Here is a 22,567-nt window from a genome sequence, read left to right as displayed (position 1 = left end):
TTAAGAGTTTCTCCTGGGTGGTAGGCAGCAAAGAGCCATTCATTGGGCATGGCTCTTTTCAGCCTCACGTGGCCTCACTTCCTCCCTAGCCACTGTTTTCACTGCAGTATCTTCCCAAGGTGGCTAATTCTGGGGCATATGCACTCTGGTAGCACTCTCCAGGGCTTCAGTGGATCTGACTGGCTGGCCTGCTAATGCCTGGTGCATTAAACAACCTTTATACTTACCCTACAGGGTATTCCTGGCACTGTGTGACAACCCGAAGGACCGAGGCACCATTGTGGCTCAAGGTGGTGGCAAGGTATTTGGGCTGATTAAGTTTTTATCATCCTAGAAGTTGCTCCACTGGGGAGGAGTCAAGTGTCCAATAGATCTTTACCTACTCTTTCAATTCTCTAATGAGACTTAATGCTACCTTCTTCATCTTATTATGGATATGTGTAAATACACATGTGTATGTGTGTGTGTGTGTGTGTGTGTGTGTGTGCATGCACGCATGTGTGTGTGTGCATGTGTGTGTTTGCGTGCATGCTGCTTGCCCGGCCCAAGAAGAATGTATTCCCTGCCCCAACCCAACTTCCTGGCATATAGTCATTCAGGTATATGTGACATCTGTGCTCATGGCCCCAGTCTAGTTTCTCCCTGATTCTGTGATGTGTCATGGGATTTACTGTAGAACCCTGTCTATCCTCCTGGCTATTGGAAGGAAACCCGGTGCAGATATAGAGACTGTGGATTTTGCTGTTGAAGGCTTGCTCATCCTCTTTTTAGCTGCATAACCTTGGACAAATTATTTAATCTCCCCAAGCCACAGTTTCCTTATCTGTATAACAAGGGAGAAAAGAATCACACACTCATTTTGCAGAATATCACAAGGATTAGAGGAAATACATTTAAAGTATTGGCTCATAGTAGGTGCTCAATAAATGGCTGCTGTTATGACTAGATTTGATTTAGGCAGAAAGTGAAAAACCAGTTTTTGATCTACTTATTTCTTCAAAGCCAAACAAACGTATTGATGGTAGGGAGAATGGGGTGAACTTTTGATGTATACTGGGACCCAGGGGGTGTGAATCTGTGATTAAGTATTTTATTGTTTTCTACAATGCTCAAGAGTTGATTATATCACAGTCTTCCTGAACTTCTAATGGAACAGACAGAAAACTGCTGGAGAGGGAAGATGGGGAGAGAGGCCTCTGGATTGCTGTGACAGAAATGACTGTGCCCTTTCTTGCAGGCCCTGATTCCCTTGGCTTTGGAGGGAACAGACGTGGGCAAGGTGAAGGCAGCCCATGCCCTAGCAAAGATTGCTGCCGTCTCAAATCCGGACATCGCCTTCCCTGGGGAACGGGTGGGTGTCTGGGTGGTTGGGATGGAGGGATGGGAAGAGTCTCCTTTGCTTCTAGGTGCCTTTCTCCTTGTCACCCTGCTCGTGGCCTGGGAGGGGGCCTGGTGCTGCCACAGAGGGGGCAATGAATTGGAGGCACTTGGATTCCAGGCCTGGCTCTGCCTGTGGCCAACAGGGCTGTCTTCTCGGGAACCCATCCCACCTGCTAAGAAAAGGAAATGATCCTGTTTCTCAGGATCATTGTTAAGTCGAACCAGACAATGGGTGGGCAAGTGCTTTGGAAATTCTAAAGCTCGGTACCTATAAATGTCAGGAACTGAAGAAACATGGTCTCCACCTGACCCACCCCTCGACCTCTCCCCTCCAGGTATATGAGGTGGTGCGGCCCCTCGTGAGACTCCTTGACACACAGAGGGATGGGATCCAGAACTACGAGGCTCTCCTAGGCCTCACCAACCTGTCTGGGCGCAGTGACAAACTTCGGTGAGTGGTGTGTGGAGGGAGCAGGAAGGAACAGAGGTGTCCCATGAAGTGTTTGGTTGAATTTCACATACCCCGCGTGTGAAAACTGTTCTCTTCCTAAGGCAGGATCAAAGGCAGTGGGTAGACACAACAGTGGGGGGGATTCGAATTAGCACTTGGAAAAGCCACATGGTAAATGTACAAAGCCAGAGGAGACAGTAAAAAGACACTTATTTCTGAAGTCGTAAAAGGATATCCAGGGGGATGAGTGGGGAGAAATTGTATTCCTTCTTAGAAGCAAGAGATGGTGGAGTGTATTGGGTTGAGATTCTTTTGGTGGCAAGTGGCAGAAAATCAGCTCCCACTGGTTTAGGCATAAAGGGAATTTACTGGCTCATGTAAATATAAAGACTGGAGTACTCCAGATTCAGGTACTGCTTGATGCAGGGGTTGCAAAGCTATCCTGGAGCCTGGTTCCCTGCACCTCTCCTGTCTGTGTTGTCTTAATTCTCAGATGGGCTTTTCCCCTCTCTCATGGGCACAAGGGTAGCTCCAGACCTCACATCTCGGCTTCATATCCAGCAGGAAAAAGAAAGAATTTCTCTTCCCCAGCAATAATACAAAAGTATCTCCAGCTGGGTGACATGTTCATCTGAGAACCCATTATTATGGCCAAGAGGCTATGCTATGTCATTTAGTTTATGCCCACTGGTGCCCCTCCTGGAGCTGGGGGCAGGATCAATGCCCCTATGCTGGTTGAGGATGTGGAAGGGATACCACTAGGGTGGGGAAGGGCCCTTGAGTGGCCCAAAACCCCAAGTGCTCACTACAGAGGACTCAGTGGCCTTTCTTCATCCACTCTTCCCACCCTAGGCAGAAGATCTTTAAAGAGAGGGCCTTGCCAGACATCGAGAACTACATGTTTGAGAATCATGACCAGCTGCGGCAGGCGGCCACTGAGTGCATGTGCAACATGGTGTTGAACAAGGAGGTGAGGGGGCTCAGCCTGGGGACGGGGAGTGATCAAGACATATAGAGTCAGGCCACAGGCCAGGGCCTAGCATGAGACTGGGAACTGCTAAAATGGTATTAAGGTAGGATTTTACCTGAGAACTCAGAAATCCCCGAATCTTTTCTAGGTTACAGCCGCCTCCCTCTCTGTAGGGATCCTGGGAGGAATATATGCACAAAGGAGACAAAGGCAAACATACAAAGTAATCTTATCCTTGCCTGGGGTTTTGACTCTAAAGCTTGGGCTGGATGAGATAGAAGATACCATTTCTCTAAGTTATTTAGGTCTAAATAATCTCATAACAAAGCAGGATATGAGACCAGGGCCTCCTACAAGTCAAGGGAGGCTAAACTACTGCATTTGTTGAAGTATATATATATATAATGCAAAAAGTTATAAACAATTTTAGAATATTTTAAATGTTAACATTGAATGAACTATCGCTGTTTCCGTAGAAACTGCATTGCTCTGTAACCATGCTCTTCATAGAATAATTCTAGGATGTATAATAATACTACGAATTCAGAACATGTCAATGGCCTCAAGGTCCAGAAATGGGGTAAATTATAACCATATGATGAATGAATGTTTCCTTTATGTCCTGTCAGAGTATTGTTATGCCTGTAGATATAACCTCATTAGAAGTAACAACAGGGCTTAAATCTGAGGTTCTTCATGAACATAGGAGCCAGGTCAAGTGGCCCTCCTGGGTCCTCATGTAGGCCCCAGTGTGAGACTCACTCTGTTTCTCAATACTTAACTCAAATCTTGGATTTTCTCACTGTTGCAGGAGGAAAACCCAACCCATGAAAGCCTGTTAAAATCAAAAGAAACAAAGCTACTAGGGTCCCCCAGGGAGCTGACCTAAGGCTGTGTGTCCAAGGAAGGAGAGGGAGAGACAGTGGGAGGCAGGCGTAGCTGTCTCCATGGGAGCATCAGCTGCTGCAACAACCAAAATCAAAATATACATTGGTCCTAAGAGGATAGAAGTTTATTTCTCACTCATATCCTTTCTTGCTCACATTTGCATTAAGTGGCTCACTGCCAAGCAGTGACTCAGGGATCCAGGCTTCTTCAATCATCAAGAACTATCTCCCCCTGTGCCACCTTGGGAGTGTGTTTTATTCAGATGGTGAATAGTGAGAGAGACCACAGGAGAGGCATCTGTAGTACTCTACCATAGTGGCCTAGAAGTGACACGTGTCACTTCCATTCACACCCCACTGCTGAGAACCAGTCATGACCACATCTAGGTGCAAAGGGTAGGGAAATATCTGCCTTTTAGGGCAGCTGCTTCCCATTCACAACTGTGCCCCATATGAGGGGCCGGCACTGACTGTCTCTATCATACTCTCACCTCTGAGGACCACTGCTTCAGCTTCAGGGAGATGCAGGTGGAGCGCCACAACCTGGGCAACTGTGATCTATGAATCCTTTTGGAGCTCTACTTCTAGGAAACTTGACTCAACAAAATGCCCTTAAACTTGATCAATCAGATTTTTCTGTAGAGCAGAGGTGTGTGTGTGTGTGTGTGTGTGTGTGTGTGTGTGTGTGTGTGCGCGCGCGCACGTGTGTATAGGGTCAGTGAGCTCCGTAGAGACCCTCACCTCAGGAGGCTCCTCTCTTGCTTTTGGATCCTTAGAAAGCTCAGCTCTCAACTGGTGGAGACACTACAGCAGCAATTTAATACCAAATAAACTACCCAATTGTCCCCTGCTCTTGCCAAGCCCCTGTGCCTTCAGGGACTGCAAAGTCATTTTAGGGCAGACCCTGAAGGCCCATCTGTTGTGAGAGAAACATTCTAGGCTTCCCCAAGGGGAAATGAGACTTGGCTCTTCAGGCAACATCTACCCTTCAGGAGTCTGTGCCTGCATTTTTCTTCTGGTGTGGATAGCCAAATGCAAACAGAGTGGTGGAGATTGTAAACTATTCATCTAGCTAATCAGGGAAGACTTCCTGGGGGATGTGGCATGGGTGAGCTGCTCAAAGGAAAGCTCTGAGAGATCCTGGATCTAAGAACGTAGCTTCAGGTTTATCTTTCCCTCCCCAGGCTGGGCAGATGGGTGCATTTTTCTCTGAGCCACATACCTTCTTCTCATAGGTACAGGAGAGGTTCCTGGCTGATGGAAACGACCGACTGAAGTTAGTGGTGCTGCTCTGCGGGGAGGATGATGACAAGGTGCAGAATGCAGCTGCGGGGGCCTTGGCCATGCTGACAGCAGCACATAAGAAATTGTGCCTCAAGATGACTCAAGTGGTGAGAGTGGGCCCTGGGGGCAGGAGGGGGCTGGGTGGGCTCTAGGGAATCTCCCCACCCAAGACCATACTCCCCTAAATGCTTCTCTGGGGGAAGGCCAGCCCCCCATGGTAACCCCTCCCCGCCCCTGGGTATCTGTTCCTACCACCTAAAGAGAGAAGAGTCTATACCCTTCAGCCCTTTACATTCATTATTTGGACTTTCCCAGTTTGCCAATTCAAATCCCTCCCACTGAAGTTTCACCCACTGCATTCGGTGGTGCTTATAACTCATTACTTAAGAATAATAAAAATAACAACAACAATAACTACTGCTGTGAGGCCCCAAGCTTCCCCAGGAGAAGCATGGATGTGGTTGGGGTACCATGGGGAGCTTGTGGTTTGGCAAAGAGGTGATCCCCACTGACTCATTCCCAGAGAACGATGAACGCGGGACCCATTTTCCATTACCTATCAGCATTAAATTTTTCCTCAAACCCTACCACAGCTAGATGAACTTTCATTTCCTTTCTTTGTGGTAGGACGCTCAATGTAGAGTTTACAAAAGTCTGCCTAGAAGCTTGGAAGCCAATAATTTGCCTTTTTTTCCCCCTCTGTCTTTTCATTTGAGAGCAGTGCATGTAAAGCTATCCCTGCTGACTAGTGGAGGGTGAGGGTGACAGATACGAGGAAGCAAAGGGGAAATCTTTGGATTAATGTCTAAAATCATCATCCCTGTCTACTTTTACTTGTTAGGCTCTCACTATCCCTCAGCCCCCAATCTAAGTTCTTTCCATGAATCATCTTTCTAAATCATCACAATATTAAGAGGTAGGCATAACAGTTGACAGACGAGGCTCCTAAGACTTGGAGAGGTTAAATAACTTAGCTAAGGTCATACAGTTGGTAAGTGGCTGAGCTTGAACCTGAACACTGGTGTCTCTGACTTCCAGACCCATGGTAACTATTCTACTCTGCTGCCAGTGTATGTTTGTTGAAGGATTAAGAGTCAGGCCTCTTGGTTCTGTTCTTAGTTCCACCTCTGTCTCCTGGGGTGATCGGAGTGGTCTAGAGTCTTGTATTCTATGTGTACAATGGTTGGGCTTCTTCACATCTGGAAATAGAGGAGGGAAATAGAGGTGAGATAGAGGAGAGGATACACTCTACACTCCAGTGTCGATTTCAGTTGAAATCAGGGCTGCTGGGATGCATATCTAGGGCATGCACGCCTGGAGCTCATGTCTCAAGGAGCCTGGGTTGGCAGAAACAGACATGAACCTTGTGCCCAGAGTTAGAATTCTCCTCTCTGAACACCCTTCATCCTCATTCTGCTCAGGCATGCAATGAGTTTGTCCCTTTGCTTCTCAAGATGCTTAAAAAATAAATGGATGTGTGGATGTTTATTCTCTCCTATTTCCAGATGTGTGAATAGCTAAGTTACTTTCCCTCCCTGGTCCTCAGTCCCTCCACTTGTAAAATGAATGTGATTGGATTATTTCAAGTTCCTTCTAGTTGTCCAATTCCTGCCTTGGCCCTGGTAAGGGGATGAGCATCACTCAGTCAGTCCCAAGGGGCCTAAGTAGGCATATGCTGAGTCCCATACTTGGCACATAACCAGATGTGTGCTTGTCCTTTCAGAGCCCTGAATCTGGGCCTGACCAATGCCTTCTGTTTATCTTGTCAAAAATCTTCTTTCTTGGTTCCTCCACTGATTCCTCCAATCCTTCCTGATCTACCTTTATCCCTCCAGACAACTCAGTGGTTGGAGATACTACAGCGGCTTTGCCTGCACGACCAGCTGTCAGTCCAACACCGGGGCCTGGTCATTGCCTACAACCTGCTGGCGGCTGATGCCGAGCTGGCCAAGAAGCTGGTAGAGAGTGAGCTGCTGGAGATCTTAACTGTTGTGGGCAAACAGGAACCAAATGAGAAGAGGGCAGCAGTGATTCAGACAGCCCGGGAATGTCTCATCAAGTGCATGGATTATGGCTTCATTAAACCAGTGTCTTAGACAGGAGCCCAGGGATGATGGGGCTGATTCTGTACTGTGCAGAGTTCAGAGCTAGGTACTCCCAGAGTGTCAGTTCAGCTAGGGATCATAGCAGTAACAATGAAGTCTCCATAAAACAAAAATAAAAACAAAAACAAAAACAAAAAACTTGGTTGTTCCCTGAGTTGTGAATCTTCTCCTTGCCCAAAGTTTGTCTGTTTTACTGTCTCTCTTGCTTCCTGTCTCCTTATATCTGTCATGGTCCAGAAATTCTTAGAATATTTTTTATCTGTAATTTGGAAGACAGGTTGGATAATTCTTTCTATATCCATTCCAAAGGCCAGGATAATGGGCTGAAGTTCTTTATATTTTGGAAAATGAATTGAGTGGTAGGGTAGGATCTAAAAGGTGTGTGAATATAGAGGTTAGTGCTGTTGTATCTGGATGTTGATCTGTGCTGATTTTCATACTCTCTCTCCCATACTGTTTGAATAAGGCTGCCTAGAACTGCATGTTTCAACTGCGGTGCCCTGTCCCAGCCCCATGCTCCTTCCCATCACTCAACTGTGAGGGAAATACAGTTCATGTTCAACAGTGTGACATGATTTTTGCAGTTTGCTTGGGAAAATCTTCCATGAAACATGGACATAACGAAAATAAATAAGATCAACTTAAAGTACTTTAAGCAAAAAAAAAAAATTTCATGGGTTCATATATCTTGTCTATCCAGGGAAAGGTCTGACATTAGATGCAGGGTTCAAATGTTTTCACTGATATTATACCTTAGCTTTGATTTCTTCTGGGTTGACCTTATTTTCTGGCAGACTATATCTCCATGTAGTAGGAAAGATAATCCAGACTTACATAGTTGTTCATGATTATGGAAGAGAAAAGAGAAGACCATTTTCAATAACCCAGAAAAATTCCCAGGGACGACTCTGAAATGTCTAGCTTGCATCACATTTCCATTTATCTCATTGACAGAATAAAGAAGAAAAATAATGTGATTATCTCAATAGATGGAGGAAAAACATTTGATAAAATTAAATAATTCATGATAAAATTTTTCAGTAAACTAAAAATCGGAGACTTCCTTAGTCTGATAAAGATTATCTGTATTAAAATCTACATTCGACATTATGTTTAATGATCCCCTTGAGATTAAGAATGAGATGATACTTGCTATTACCAATTCTATTTGATTTTTCACTAGAGATTTTGGCTAGTGTAATAACACAAGAAAAGGAAATAAAAAGCATAAAAATTGAAAACTTAGAAATCTTTCAGTCTACAGCCATGCTACCCTGAACAAGCCTGAACCAGTCTGATCTTGGAAGCTAAGCAGGGTCAGGCCTGGTTAGTACTTGGATGGGAGACCACCTAGAAAGACCAGGTGCTGTAGGCATAAAAAATTAAAAAATAATAATAATAAGCAATTGTAAACTGACAAAATCCTTGCAATCTGTGAGGTCAACCAAGGGTTGCCTTTCCTAAAAAAAATTTTTAAAAAATTCTTTCAAATTATTTAGACAACAGGATTGTCCATGACTATAATCTGAAAAAAAAATCTACAAGATTAACACTTAAAAATAGTAAGTAAATTTAGATACAAGGGCAATTTACAAAAATCATCTTTCTGTATACCTGTAACAATTAGAATATTAAAATTTAATTGCCATTTATAATAACAGAATACATCAAAAGCCTGGAAATAAATCATCTGAAATATTTTGAAGGACTTTACATAGAAAACTATAAAATATTATTGAGAAATTAAAAAAAATTAATAAGTAAGAGATAGTACTATGTTCATGGATCAAGTGACTCAACATTATATAGATGTAAATTCTCCCCAAGTTGACATATAGATCTCATGAAATACCAATCGAACTTTGAGCCTTTGGTGGGACAGAAACTAAAGTTGTTTGAAATGTATATGAAAATACAAAGAGTCAGAAATAAAATTACTGTTTTGAAGAAGAATAAAGTTGGAGCAAATGACTTGAACAGGTACTTCATAACCAATAAGTATATAAAAGATGCTCATACTAGTCATTAGGAAAATAGAAAATAAAAATATTATGAGAATGGCTAACATTAAAAACACCAACAAAAAGCAAGCATTGGTGAGAATGTGGAGTAACTGACTCTTATACATTGCAAGTGGGAAGGTAAATTGCTACAGCCACTTAGGAAAATATATTTGGCAATATTCCCTGAAAGTGTTTGGCAACATCCATTAAAAATGACCAGAAATATGTATGGCCAGCAACTCCGAGGTACACAGCCAACAGAAATATGTACTTACTTGAGCCAAAAAAAAACAAAAACAAAAAAACCATGTATAAGAATGAGAACATTTTTCATCACAGTCCCCAAGTGGAAGTAACTCCAATGTCCATGGAAAATAAACACATTGGTCGTGACAGACCAATATAAGCAAACAAACGACAGCTACATATAATATAGAAGTAATTTACAAACAATATTCAGTGAAATAAGCTGGACCTAATAATATACTGTATTGTGAATGATTCCATTTATACAGGTTCAAAACCAGATAAAACTAAGCTTATGATATTAAAAGTCAGGGTACTGTTTACTTATAGGAGGCAGGGAGTGGATGGTGATGGGGAGGTACAAAGAGCTTCTAATTTTTGGTCTGGGTGTGTTCACTTTCATCAAGCTTATTATTTGTGCGCTTTTCTGTATAATGCTGTTTTTAAAGACTTAAAGAGTGAATAGTGTCTTTCGCTTAGAGTGTGAAGATTACATGAAATAATGAATCTAAAGCACTTGGTTCTCAATATATGAATAGTCAATATTAATTGGCTTCTTTAATATGTTTGATATTCCCTGTTCTTTAGGGTAGTGTTGCAATGATACCAGAATGAGCTCCCCCTATTTCTGGATCTAAACTTCGATAGGTCACTTGGGAATGGGGGGGTTTGGGGAGGGGGCTGACAAGGAAGCACAATTTACATTTGCAAAGTCATCCAAGGAATGGTGGCCACCTGGTCTCAGCGCGTTTAGGAAACTATAGGGTTCTGGCTAGGAAAGCTGGCAGTAGTGAAATGAAGAATTATTTGATCACGGAGGTTCCAAGGCAGAGTAGTTGGAAGGCGCCCCGGTGAAAGCAGCAGTTGGAGCAGGACTGGACCACCAAGGAGCCCCCACAGTGCTACATACTGCGGGTGGGACTCTGGGCTTCTGCCCAAGGACACAAGAGGCGGAGGTGGGAGGGCGCATGGATGGGAGAAGCCCGCTGGTCCACTCGTGATAGCCACCGCTGTCGTCCTTTCAGGCGTGGATCACCGGGTCCAGTAGATACTGTTGTTACTCGGAGCCCCTACCTCCTCGGCACCCCGGCCGGGTGGCCCCCCTCCCTCCCCCGCGGGGTACAAGGAGCAGACAGACACTAGCAGGAGGCTGGACCACTCTGGTGCCTCTACAGAGACGCAGGCGCGGTGGACGCGCGATCGTGGAGGGTGGTTGTCCTTGGCTCAGGTCCTCAAAGCCTAGCTTCTCCCCACCTCCCAGGGGTCCAGTCTGCTTCGATCACTGTTAGGACTGGGGCTACCGGGCGCGCTCCTCTTTCCGCCGGACGTGGCCTAATCCTGGTTCCACACTGGGCAGAGACTGTTACCAAAGACCAGCGCAGCGGCGGAAAGAACAGAGTGAGCCGGCCTGGACATGTAAGGGCGGGTGGAGAGGGAGTGAGGTCAGATGTCACTCCCTCCAGGGGGAGCTCATTCTGGTATCATATTGCAACACTACCCTAGCTGCGTGCACAGGAAGCACAGGGGACACAGAAGGGAGGAGGGGGTGAGTGGGAGTGATTAAAGTGAGGCTGAGGCAGCTTGATGGGACGAACAAAAGGCCTTTTGCCCTCCATCAGGGGCAGGTCTTCTGAGCTCCTGGACGTCCCTCCTCCCCAGGTTCTGAGAGCAGTAGGCTGAGGAGTGGAACAGGAGGTGCAGGTGCACCTGCTGCGCTACAGGTGTACGATGAGCTTAAACCGGACTCTCTGGTAGGATTTTATACGTATTATTCTTATATTGCTCTTTCTAATGGTATCAGTTCTTGTAGAGATCTTTCTTTTTTTTTTTTTTTACTCTTAATCCTCTCTCTTCTTCCACATGTCATTTCTAAATTTCTATCTCCAATATCACTATTTTTTTCCCTCCATCTGATCTTCATTTCCTAAGCTTTCTCATTCATTCTTCACCTCATTTATTGAGTTCTTCAGCTCCAGCATTTCTCTTTGGTTCTTTTTTAGAATTTCAATCTCTTTGATAAAGTACTCATTTAGTTTGTTAATTCTATTTTGAGTTCATGGAACTGCCTTTTTTGAGTTTTCTTGAATCTCGTTGAGTTTTTTCAGAACAGCAATCTTGAATTCTCTGTCATTTAAGGCACAGTCTTTTATGTCTTTATTTTCTGGAGACTTTTCATTTTCTTTTCATATTTCCTTGTTACCTTGGTTATTCGTGGTATTTGATGGATTATTTCTCTGCCTGGACATTTGAGGGAATGAATATTTCTTTTTTCAGCATATTGTTTTGTTTTTGATAAGTAAAGGTCTTTCCTTTGTTTTCCTGTAGATGGTGCTGTAATGCAAGATTTGTTTTCTCTTATCAGTACCGTACTTCCAGGATCTCTGTGTGTGTAGGGGAGTGTTTTCTCCGCGTGAAAAACGCCTGTATTCTCGGAGGCGCGCGTCCTCTTTATTACCCCTTCCTCTCAGCCTCAGGGCACTATCCCAGTAGTGGGTTAAGGCAGGCGACGGGTCTTCGAGCCTGTGTGTTTCCCTGACCACACTCCTATAACTAGAAGCCGCCAGCCGGCAGTGCTTTCTGCATCGCTCCAGGTGCCTCTACCAGGTTCTGCCGCCATGGGTGGGGAAGAGGTGGGCAGGAGGAGACACGCTTTCAGGTCTATGGCTCAGGTCTTTTCAGTGGGTTTACCCACGCTTAGAGCGGACCACACAGGCTTGAATGTTGTTTCTTCCCGTTTGCGATCCGCCGAGGGCTGCAGGGCTAGGCGGGCCGCTGGAAGGTAAGGAGGGTGGGATTCCCGCCTCTGCGGCTTTGTCTGCTTGGTGATGGCGGCTGGTGGTTCCTGGCCACCCACTGCACTGCTCCTTTGGCTCTGATCCTGGCTTCAGTTTCAACGTGTACCGGTTTCTCAGGGCGGACTGACACCTGATCGACACTAGGCAATAACTTTGCCTAGTGTACATGTGCTTACCCAGAATTCTACTACCATTGGGGTGTTCTTTGGGTGGTCTCTAAGCTGGGCCCCTATTTTTGTTCTCTCTGTCGCTCGTGTCTGACTTTCTCCCTGTCGCTTGTATCTGACTAGCTACCTAACAGTAAAATACCAAGTGCCACGGGAAGAGGATAAATCTGTCACTTCCCTTTTCTATGTGGTTTCGCTGAAATGCCACCCTGACAGTGATCTTTGCGATTCCAAGGTCTGTGGGCTGTTTCCCCTGTTACTATTGAAGTCCATAATGCATTCCATCGAAATACCAAGGTCATAGATTTCCTTCTGGTTCATAAAATCTTTCATAAACTATGAAAGATTTCAGAGGAAACAGTCAAACTATGGGCCAAAGTTCTGGGATCCAAGCGAGGTAGGTGAGTTTGGGGTCTCTGATACAAATAGGTTCCAGAGATTATTTTTAAATGGCTTGTGTTCTGGATGATGCCTGTGAGCTGCTGTCTTGAAAGTCTTCACAGAGTAACAGCGTGGGACGGGGTGGGCAGGCCTGGGGCTAGCCCACAGTGCCCCACATATCTCAGCACAAATATCTATTTGACTCCTGTTGGGTACCAGTCCCAGAGGTTGAGCCCTTCATGAGAAGAGATTTGCTCTCCCATCCATTCGTGATGGGTGTGGGAGCTAGAAAGAAATCAGATAGGTCAGAGCCTGAGGCAGGGAGTGCTGAATAGCAGTTGAGGATGTCTCCCTGGTCTGAGAAGGGAGAGTACTAGGACTTTGTTCAGGATTGATTGGACTGCTCACATGGAGATGGTAACTGTTAAAAAAAAAAAAAAAAAAGAAAGGCTGTATACCAACCCCAGGATACCTACCCGTCACCTAAAGAACATACTTCCTGTGACAGTCTGCCTTCCACTAAGCTTAGAGTCTTCGCCCCACCAAATTGTGTTGTCAGGTTTTTATGTAAGATTCTTGCTGTAGTGTGGATAGCTGCGATTGAGTCATAACCATCCATGGCTACCAGTTACGCTGAGGTCGTAACATCATTTTTGCTTTCTGTATAACAAAGAAGCTTTGTAAATAATCTTTTAACATTTAAGAAAAAAAGGAGGGGTAATAGAGGTCATAGGAAAGAGAGGCGGAGCTACTGCTCTTGGAAGAGCTGGTGTCATCTGCAGGTGGCAGCGGAGAGTGTGTCTGTAGCAACAAGGAGAACTGATTCCAGATGGTTTCTTGAGAGTGGAGTTGGGAGTTCCGGGTGCCATGCCAGTAGGGATGGTCAGCCCCCAAGCATTGCAGCAGTTCCTGGGTAATAAATGTTCATCGAAATGAAACACAAATTCCCAAACTCTTAAGCAATTGAGCAGGAACATAGGTTTTATTATCTCCGTACATGTGGGAGAATAGGGAAGAGCTCTTCTTCCATCTTCAGACTTTCAAATGTGTAAGTGTATATAACCCTTTCAGGAAAAAGGTGTCAATTTAAATGCTGTCAGAGCAGCACATCTTTTAGTTAAACAACCTATCAGGATAACAGACTTTTTAGCTGTTAGTGATTTACTTTCATAGGAAATAGCAACAGTCTTTGAAGTCCAGGTGTTAATACAATTATCCTTTGCCAGAAATAGCATTTGGAAAGGCAGCTGTAAAGGGACAGAGGGACATTATCCTTTTTTTTTCTTTTCTCTTTTTTTTTTTGGGCCACCCAGGTCTGTACTATTCAGAGCCAAGCACTGAAGTTTCACTAATTGCTTTGGAGAAAACAAATACCAGATCCAAAAAACACAAAACTTAGAATGTGCGAGGAGAAGGTCAAGGTGGGATTATTATTATGTGGCCTGTAGAGCGTGTGGTTTACATCTACAAGAGTGCCAAGAATATGGGACTATAAAACACAGATTATATGAGACACCTGGTTATATGGGGGGGAAAGCTTCATAATAGGAGATACATGCATTGCCTACTACTTTCCAGAGAAATATATTATAATACGAATTTTTATAAATTTTGAAAATCAAAGTTAAATCAATATAGTATTGAAAGTAACATAGTTCTATAAGACTTAGCATAAAATCAGCAGTCTCCTACCTTACCCCTTTTTATTACTCTCCTGAGGTGATGCTTCTTTTGGTATATACCTCTTGGTCTCTATATAGCGCAGTTTTGGTTTTAAACAGGTATTATCTATTTACTCCTATAAGATTTAGTTCTCCCTATCTTCCCCTACCCATAACCTGCCAATGTGGTTACATCATCACTTTGTGTTAGAACAATATTCAATGTTTACCTTGTTTTGACTCTCTAGTCACAGTTGTGCTAGGTAGTATACTATGAGTGCATTTCATTTTCTGTACAATTTTCTGCTTTTGCTCAGGATTTTAATCATCTGACTTTTTGTTTGCTTAGTTTTCTATGTATCTAACACTAATTTATCTCCAAATTCTCTGCCTCATACAAGGACACTTGTTAATCAAATACATTAAGTGTACCAACGATTAACAACAATTTCTTTCCTCAGAATATATTCCCCCTGAGCCCTCTGCTCTTGGATCCTGACTTGGGGGGATCTCTAGGCCTACTCCTCAGCTGTCATCTTGGCTCTCTCTTTCAATGTATCCTTTTTTCTTTTTCTTTTCCTCAGAATTAGAGCCTTGTCTCCTGGATGGAGCTGTTTACAGGAGTATGGTGTGGGAATCAAGCCAGGGCAATGCTTGGGGCACAAAATTTTCCCTGATCTACAGTAAATATGACATGGGGTTTTATAACTGTTACGAAGATGGGCATAGCTTTCCTCTTTTCAGGGGCTAAATATGGGCAGCAGGAGAGCTATTTGTTACTCACAGATGTTTTTCAGCCCCGAAGAATGATTGCAAAGATGGTGTGTCTCCTCTGCCAATCCCTGCTGTCAATCCAAGGATAAGGAAACTCCTAAAGTACACCTTGGCCCTTCAATGTGGTTGTTCCAAACAAATAGCCTTTGATTTTCCTCCTCAGGGTCTGTAAACCACTCAACACAGAGAACTCCCTGTTCTGCTGACTGTCCCAGTATCTGTATTTTTAAAGTTTTAACATGGGGGTGAGTTCACAAAATGCCAAAAACCCAGCAAGTTTATACTTTAATACTAAGCCAATTTATCAAATTGTACACTTTAAGTGTGTGCAGTTTATTATCTGTCAAAAATACCCCAAAAAGCTATTTAGTCTCTCAACCTCAAAACTTCTAGAGGCAAACATAGAAGCAAGTATTTTTACCTTGGGTTCATCAAACAGTTCTTAGAGATGACACTAAATGCACAATACATAAAAGAGAAAAAGTAATATAATGGACCTTGAGAATGTCTCCTACTGACAGGCACTGTGAAGAGAATGGAAATACAAGTCCCTGACTGGAAGAAATATTTGCAAGTAATATATCCGATAAAGAACTTTTATCTACCTAATTTTTATGTAGAATTCTTGAAAGGCAATAATAAGAAAATAAACAACCCAATTTAAAAATCAATAAAAGATTTGAACAAATGCTTCACCAAAGAATGTATATAGTCTGCAAATAGGTACATGAAATGATATTTGACATCATTAGTCGTTAGAGGAATGCCAATTGAAACTGCAATGAGATAACACTACGCACCAATTAGAATGGCTGAAATGACTAACCATATCAGCTGCTGCTGAGGATGTGGAGGAAAGGGGACTCCTGGTAGGAACATAAAATACAACCATTTTGGAAAAGAGTTTGGTAATTTCATACACTTACCATACGACCCAGCTATTCCACTCCTAAATATTTACCCAGGAGAAATGAAAACATATGTCCTTTCAAAGACTTATACATGAGTGTTCAGAACATTTTATTTGTAAAAACCATAAACTGCAAGCAATCCAAATGCTCATTAACAGAAACAGATTTTGGTTATACACACAACGGAATACTACTCAGCAATAAAAAAGAAAACTATGGTACCCATAACATGAGTGAATCTCAGAATTATTCTGAGTGAATGAAGCCAGACAAAAAAGAGTACATACTATAGTACTCCATTTGTATAAAATTCTAGAAAATGCAAACTCTTCTATAGTGATGGAAAGCCAATCATTCATTTAGGGCCTGGGGCGGAGGATGGAGACGTGAGAGGGAGAGATTACAAAAGGGCTTTTGGGGATGATATATTTGTTCACTATCTTGATTGCAGTGATGGTTTCACATGTCAAAGTTTTTCAAATTGTACACTTTAAATGCGTGTGCAGTTTATTATCTGTCAAAAATACCCCATAAAGCCATTAAAAACTGTATGGATGAATGACTGTGAAAAAATAAGTAAAAAATATTTTATTATAATGTAATGAGCTCAATAATCTGCTAGGAGTGTAAATTTATGTGCCTGCTATTACTGAGTTTTTTCCATAGAAACTAAATATATGATAGGATTAGTGTTACAGAGACTCAAGTTCTGCATACTCCAGATGAAGACCTTTGTGTGCCCCTACATTCATTTGATAATAACCTCCATATCCTGCCCTTTCCCTTGCATATCGGCAGTTTACACTTCTCAGGCCTGCCACGTGCCCTCATAGTGGAAATCTAGTGCTTGGTGTGGAAAACAGCAGACCCTCCTAACTGCCAGTGAAAATTATATTAGCGAAATAAGAGAAAATGCACTCTTCTTCTCAGGTGCATAAAAGCAGAAAGTATTCCATGCTATGAAGTTGCCCTTGTAGATTTATTTTTTAATATCGTGGCAAAGGAATCCTCCAAGACTGTTCCTCTGGCCTGTTAAATGTCTATTAGTCTTGAGAGATACTGTAACTATGAATAGTTGTTTACCTAATGTCCTGTTGCCATGACAATAAAAGCTGAAATTGATTTCTGTTTTCTGATGGACCTAAACATCTGTGAATTTTCATAATCAGGCCAACAGCAGATCATCACAGTTCAATCTCCCACTTACAAGAAGGTACTAAAACTTGGCTCATTTTCTTATTTAAACAAAAGAGATGAAGAGCCTTATGACATTTAAAAGAACACTTCTGAAACGGGACACTATCCTTAGCTGCTCATCTTTCCTGTTCTTCTGGCCACAAGAACTCTCACCTCGGGCCCTGACAGACTCAGGAGAATCAGTTTCTCTTTCTCCACCTAGGCAGGCATACTCTCGCCACCTTCTGGTAGAGCAAAGCCAGGCAAACACTAGGCACCGCCAATGTCTCCTCCTACGGTATCCGCTCTGAGACTCCGATAGGTGGATGAACCCTCATGAGCCAATCAAAAGTCCCACCGTCCAGCATACCTTCTCTACCACACTAGCCTTCAAGGATTCCTTTCTGGCTCCTAGACAGCCATGTGCAAAAGGCGCAAGGAATCACTCAGCCTAGCTAGTCTCTGCTGACAGAGTCCATGGATGCTCTAGTAAACTACTTAATGGGGTATACGAGGATTATGGGATTATGCTCTTGGATGCTCTAACAGCCGCCCTCTCGGATGCTGTTACGGTTTGAGGACCGAGATGCTAAACCAGGGGGTTCTACAAGCAATCCGCGGAACATGGACGCTTGTAGTGAACTGGACACTGACCGTATTTGTCCTCAGTCCACAACCTCACTGACTTCACCTTCAGGAGCCTCGGCACTTGATTCCTTTAAAGTTCCTCGTGCTCCTGAACTGTGGGGAAATTTTACCAGGCTCGATTTGGTAAGATTTGGCTGTGATGCTGCGTGCCTCTCCCTCCTCAGCTTGTCTGGCATTCCGAACCTCCCTGCTTCCGGGTCCTCCACTGCCCACCTGCCGGAAGTAGCTACCGAGAAATATTTTTCCTAAAAAATTTTCCCGAGAGGGAAAAGAGTTCCCAGGGCAGCGCTCAGACCTGGGTCTGAGCAAAGAAGCGCAAAGAAGCGCGGAGGACTCGTTACCTGTCAAGGTTTCTCCGCTGCAGCGCGCCTCCCTCCCGGAGAAAGCGATCGATCCTCACAAGTCCAGAGCAGCGGCCTTGACCCTGCAAGGTCCAGTCCTTGTATCAGCTGAACTCGGTGACTCCTCACGGGATGGGGTACCGCGCAGGAGAAAGGACAGCCATACAGGTTCGCTTCTGTGGACCGGAACCCACCCCGTCTCATGCAACGACAGTAGCCTTGGTTACCTTCGGTGGATAGATGGGGCGATGGGGTGAGGTGATGGGAAGGTCTTTTGGCTTCTCTATGTTTTCTAGGTTTTTTTGTTTTGTTTTGTTTTGTTTTGTTTTGCGGGGGGGGGCTGTTTGTTTGTTGTTCTAGGTTTTTTTGTTTTGTTTTGTTTTGTTTTGCGGGGGGGTGGGGGGAGCTGTTTGTTTGTGTGTTTTTAGATTGGCAGTCCTCGCCCTCACCCAAGGAGGGAGATCTGGGTGGAACTCCACATCCTCCAGCCCTACCCGGACGTCCCAGGCTCCGGCGCGTCCTCAGGTCTCTAACCCCTACGCCTCCAGCCCCTGGATTCTGGTTGACATTACCAGAGCAGCAGTCCCGGCTCTCTGCGGGGAACTGAGGAGGAGGGAGCGTTGCGTCCAGCGCGGACAGAGTTAAACCTCCGCTTTTGCCCTCCCTCCACCCTAGAACTGGGCTAAGTTGAGTCTGCCTCCTTTCTTTTGAGGGTACTTTGATTTGTAAAGGAGTGATGACTGCTGCTAACGGCTCTATCGCAGCCTGCCCGGAGTGTGTGTCTCCGTTTGCTAGAACCCCAGCAGGATTAGGCGATGGCGTCTCGGTGAAAGAAAATGGAAACTGTCCGCTGCAGACTTCATCACACTCCGGGTCTTGTCCAAGACCGCAGTTTTCAGTCTGTTCGTTCTAAGTTTATTACCAAACGTGTTCTGGCAGCTCGCAAAGGGTCTGGCTGGGTACCCGGCTCCGCGCGGGACTCTCCGCACATACCCGCGTTTGTGATGCGCGCTGCTGCGGGGCGAGGCCTGTGCAGGGAACCCAAGCTGCGGCTCAGCGGAGCGAAGGGTGCGAGGAGCCGGCTGCCTGGGGAATGACCCGAACCCGCGCCCCGCGGGCGTAAGCAGCTTTTGGGGACCTCTGGAGCATTCAGTTAGTTCTTGACTTCAACTGCTCCTCTCCCGGGGCTCCCTCCTGTCTTCTTGGCCCTCTTAAAATTCTGGAGAATAGATGTTTCAACATCTCACTTCCAACTTCCGCGCCCATAGGCCGGAGGACTGCTGGAGCCCTCCTAGCAATCTCTCTCCCACCTTCTCCCCAAGCTCGAGGTCCCAGTGGCCCGGGCTGAGGATACTGAAGCCGCCTACGAAACCAGGGGCCTGCAGGGACTGGGTCGCCGCAGTCTGGCCAGGGGGCGCTCGCGTGTCTAGGTCTCTTCAAACCTGTGTGCCCTCTTTAACTCACTGCCATTTTTCCCTGCCCTTCCATCTTGTATGTTATCCTGCATTAAATATTCTCCCTTTCTCATTGCCCCACTTCCATTTTTGAACCAAAAGACGGCCTGACCATGACTGTCCCTCTCTTTTCTCTTTCCTTTTGAGAGTTAGCTTGTGATGCCCACCGTGAATAATGAGCCAAAGAGCAGAGTTGATGATATGCAACTATTTTGGAAAAGGAAAGCCTGGAAGAAATTAGACAAAAGAAAACCAATGGTATCTCTTCAAAAGTCCAGAAAAACAAAGTCCATTTCAGAATCATGTCAGAAATCTATATCCATTAACTTTCATACCTCCTAATTATATTTTAATATAAGCATTTTACAAATATAAAAATAGTTTGTTTCGATACAATAAAACTAAAAATTAAAAACTAAAAACTGTTGCTCCACACTATTCCCCCCACCCCGAGATATTAGTAGGCTTTCCTGAGCTGACCTGAAATGTGAAATCAACATCTGTAAGCCAAGACTTTTAGTTCTAGGACTAAGTCAAAGACTTTGCAACACAACTCAGCTATCAGTTGGGGGTCCACCTTTTTGTATATTGAACCCTTGGTTCTTGTTTACTAAGATCTTTCCATATTTTCTGAGATGATCTTGAGCTGAGTTTGTCATCCACCACACCCCGCAGCAGGAGTGTGTGCACTCATAAGAATTTGGAATGTCTGGAAGAACAGCAAACATGTCACTTTCCAGGTAATTCATTATGGGTGGTTGCTTGGGAATAGGTTGGTTGTTCATCCATTAGGAAGAAAATAGAATTGGACTGCTGTTTTATGTTTTATAAAAAATCAATTACAGAAGCTTTAAGGACTTAAATGTCAGAAATAAACTTTTCGAACTTTTAATAGAAAATGTACATGAATAATTTTGTGTCGTTTGGGTAAGAAAGGATTTCCTAAACCAAACACAAAAGAATTAAACTTAAAAAGATTGATAAATTTTGCTACATTAAAATTAAGAACTTCTGCTCCTCAAAAGGTACCTTAAAGAGAGTGAAAATATTTAACTGCAGACTTGAAAAGATATTTGCAATCTCTGTAGATGACAAAAGATTGGTATTAAGAATACATAAAAAATTTATACAACATTTAAAAAGAACAAACTCCACTAGAAAAATGGGCAATAGTTATAAAGATGCATTTCTCAGAAAAGGAAACACATACTCCCAAAGAAGTTAGATACTGGATCTATTAATAACAAGTAAAATGCAGATCAAAACCCCAAGTAGATATCGTCTTACATTTAATTGACAAATCGGGTGTTCAAGAGGTTGTGAGTAATCAGGAATTTTATACATTGCTGCTGGGATGTTAAATTGGTCTAATTCCTTTGGAAAGCAAATTTGACATTACCTTGTACAGCTGGTTATTTGCATACTCCACCACTCAGCAATTCTTTCTAGTTTCTAGAGAAAAATGTGTACACATGCATCAGGAGGTATATATAATTGGAGATATGCCAATATCTCACAGTGCTCATAGATTCATTATTTGTAATAGCCCCAAACAGAAAAAAAAAATTACTTATTGTCATGACATTGCATAAACGTATTGTGGTGTATCCACATAATGGAATATTATTTATCAGTGAAAATGAATACATTATAGCTATAAGCAAGAACAAGGCTGAATCTGAGTGATGTATATGAACATCTTGTCACAACCTTACTCATAGATTTACCTGATTCTTTTATTGATTGTATAGTATTTCATAGACTTCCTTAACATGGATGTTACTAATTTTAGCTGTTTTATTGTGACATGTACTATACATACAGAGAGTACATAGAATAGAGTTATAACTTACACAGAGAAACCTGTGTAACCACCACATAGATCAAAAAATAAAACTTTGCAAACACCCCTGCTATCACTTTTTTAACCAGTCACCTTTTATTTGTTTATTTTTATTTTAAGCAATGTTACAATATACCTATTTTTACAAATACCTTGAGGTGTTCCTTAAGGATAAATTCCAAATACTAACTACTGCTTGTAAATTTAAATGAACATTGCCAACTTGTATTTAAACATATACCAGAGTACACTTTCCCCAAATGATATCATCGTGGCATTTTTCTTCTAGAAGAAGCTTAGAATCATTTTGTTTCACCAAAAAGGAAAGAACAATATGGAAATATTTTGATGACAATTACAAGAAATTGATTAATTTTGGAAGAACTGTCATTTTTACAACAGTGAATTTTCTCATATATGAACGTAGAATGTTTTACCATTTATTCAAGTCTTCTTTTAACATATTTCATTAAATTTAAGAAAACAATATTGCATTATCATGTTATTAACTATTAAAAAATAAAATATTGTCAACTAAACTATAAGACATATCTTGATTTAAGAGATATTAAAGTACATTTATAATCAATGAAATATGGTATATATCTCAATTATTTCAGTTTTATCCATATTGTTACTATATATATTAAATTTTATTCCTAGAATGATATCTTTTTGTTACAATTTCTGATTGTGAACTGCTAGCATGTAGGAAAACTCATAGTTTTAAAATTATGTCATTTCCAACCATTAATAAGATTATTACTAAATCTTATTACTTAATAATCTTATTAATGCAAAAGCAAAACTAATTTTGAACTAATTGTTCCTGTATCTAGATACAGTATTTCTTTTACTTGTTTCCATTCATAGGCCAATAATTCTAGAATGATTTTAAATAGAAATAGTAGTAAGAGGTGCCCTTAGTTTAGCCCACTTTTATAGAAAATAACTCCAGTATTTCTCTGAGTCCAAACTTTACTGATGTATCCAATTGCTTGCTGGACAGTTTGATGTACAACAGGTATCCTAAGTTGAGCGTTTCCGAAATCAATCTCCCACTCTGACAATCTTCTGCTTCTTCTTTATA

The 22,567-nt window shown here is 42.9% G+C and overlaps 1 protein-coding gene, 1 long non-coding RNA gene and 1 pseudogene across 2 annotated transcripts in view; all 3 read left to right on the top strand.

Moving 5' to 3' along the window:
* UNC45B (unc-45 myosin chaperone B) overlaps nucleotides 1-7,205 on the top strand; it is a 28,160-nt gene extending 20,955 nt beyond the window's left edge. The window contains exons 15-20 of the mRNA XM_006924952.3: nucleotides 235-301; nucleotides 1,238-1,351; nucleotides 1,716-1,831; nucleotides 2,684-2,801; nucleotides 4,924-5,079; nucleotides 6,808-7,205. Of these exons, the coding sequence (XP_006925014.1) occupies nucleotides 235-301; nucleotides 1,238-1,351; nucleotides 1,716-1,831; nucleotides 2,684-2,801; nucleotides 4,924-5,079; nucleotides 6,808-7,068 (832 nt within the window). The 3' untranslated portion in view covers nucleotides 7,069-7,205. The remainder of the gene's footprint in view (nucleotides 1-234; nucleotides 302-1,237; nucleotides 1,352-1,715; nucleotides 1,832-2,683; nucleotides 2,802-4,923; nucleotides 5,080-6,807) is intronic.
* A 1,128-nt stretch (nucleotides 7,206-8,333) lies between these two features.
* Nucleotides 8,334-8,452, top strand: LOC112473266 (annotated as a pseudogene).
* Nucleotides 8,453-16,356: 7,904 nt separating this feature from the next.
* Nucleotides 16,357-21,541, top strand: LOC112473191. The gene is made up of 2 exons (XR_003043953.1): nucleotides 16,357-18,476; nucleotides 18,541-21,541. It is a non-coding gene; the product is annotated as an uncharacterized LOC112473191 (long non-coding RNA).
* The last annotated feature ends 1,026 nt before the right edge of the window (nucleotides 21,542-22,567 follow it).

This window comes from Pteropus alecto, unplaced genomic scaffold (genome assembly GCF_000325575.1).
Source record: "Pteropus alecto unplaced genomic scaffold, ASM32557v1 scaffold98, whole genome shotgun sequence".
Taxonomy (NCBI): Eukaryota; Metazoa; Chordata; class Mammalia; order Chiroptera; family Pteropodidae; genus Pteropus; species Pteropus alecto.
The sequence above is the reverse complement of the archived record's forward strand: the minus strand, read 5'-3'. Positions and strand labels throughout refer to the sequence as shown.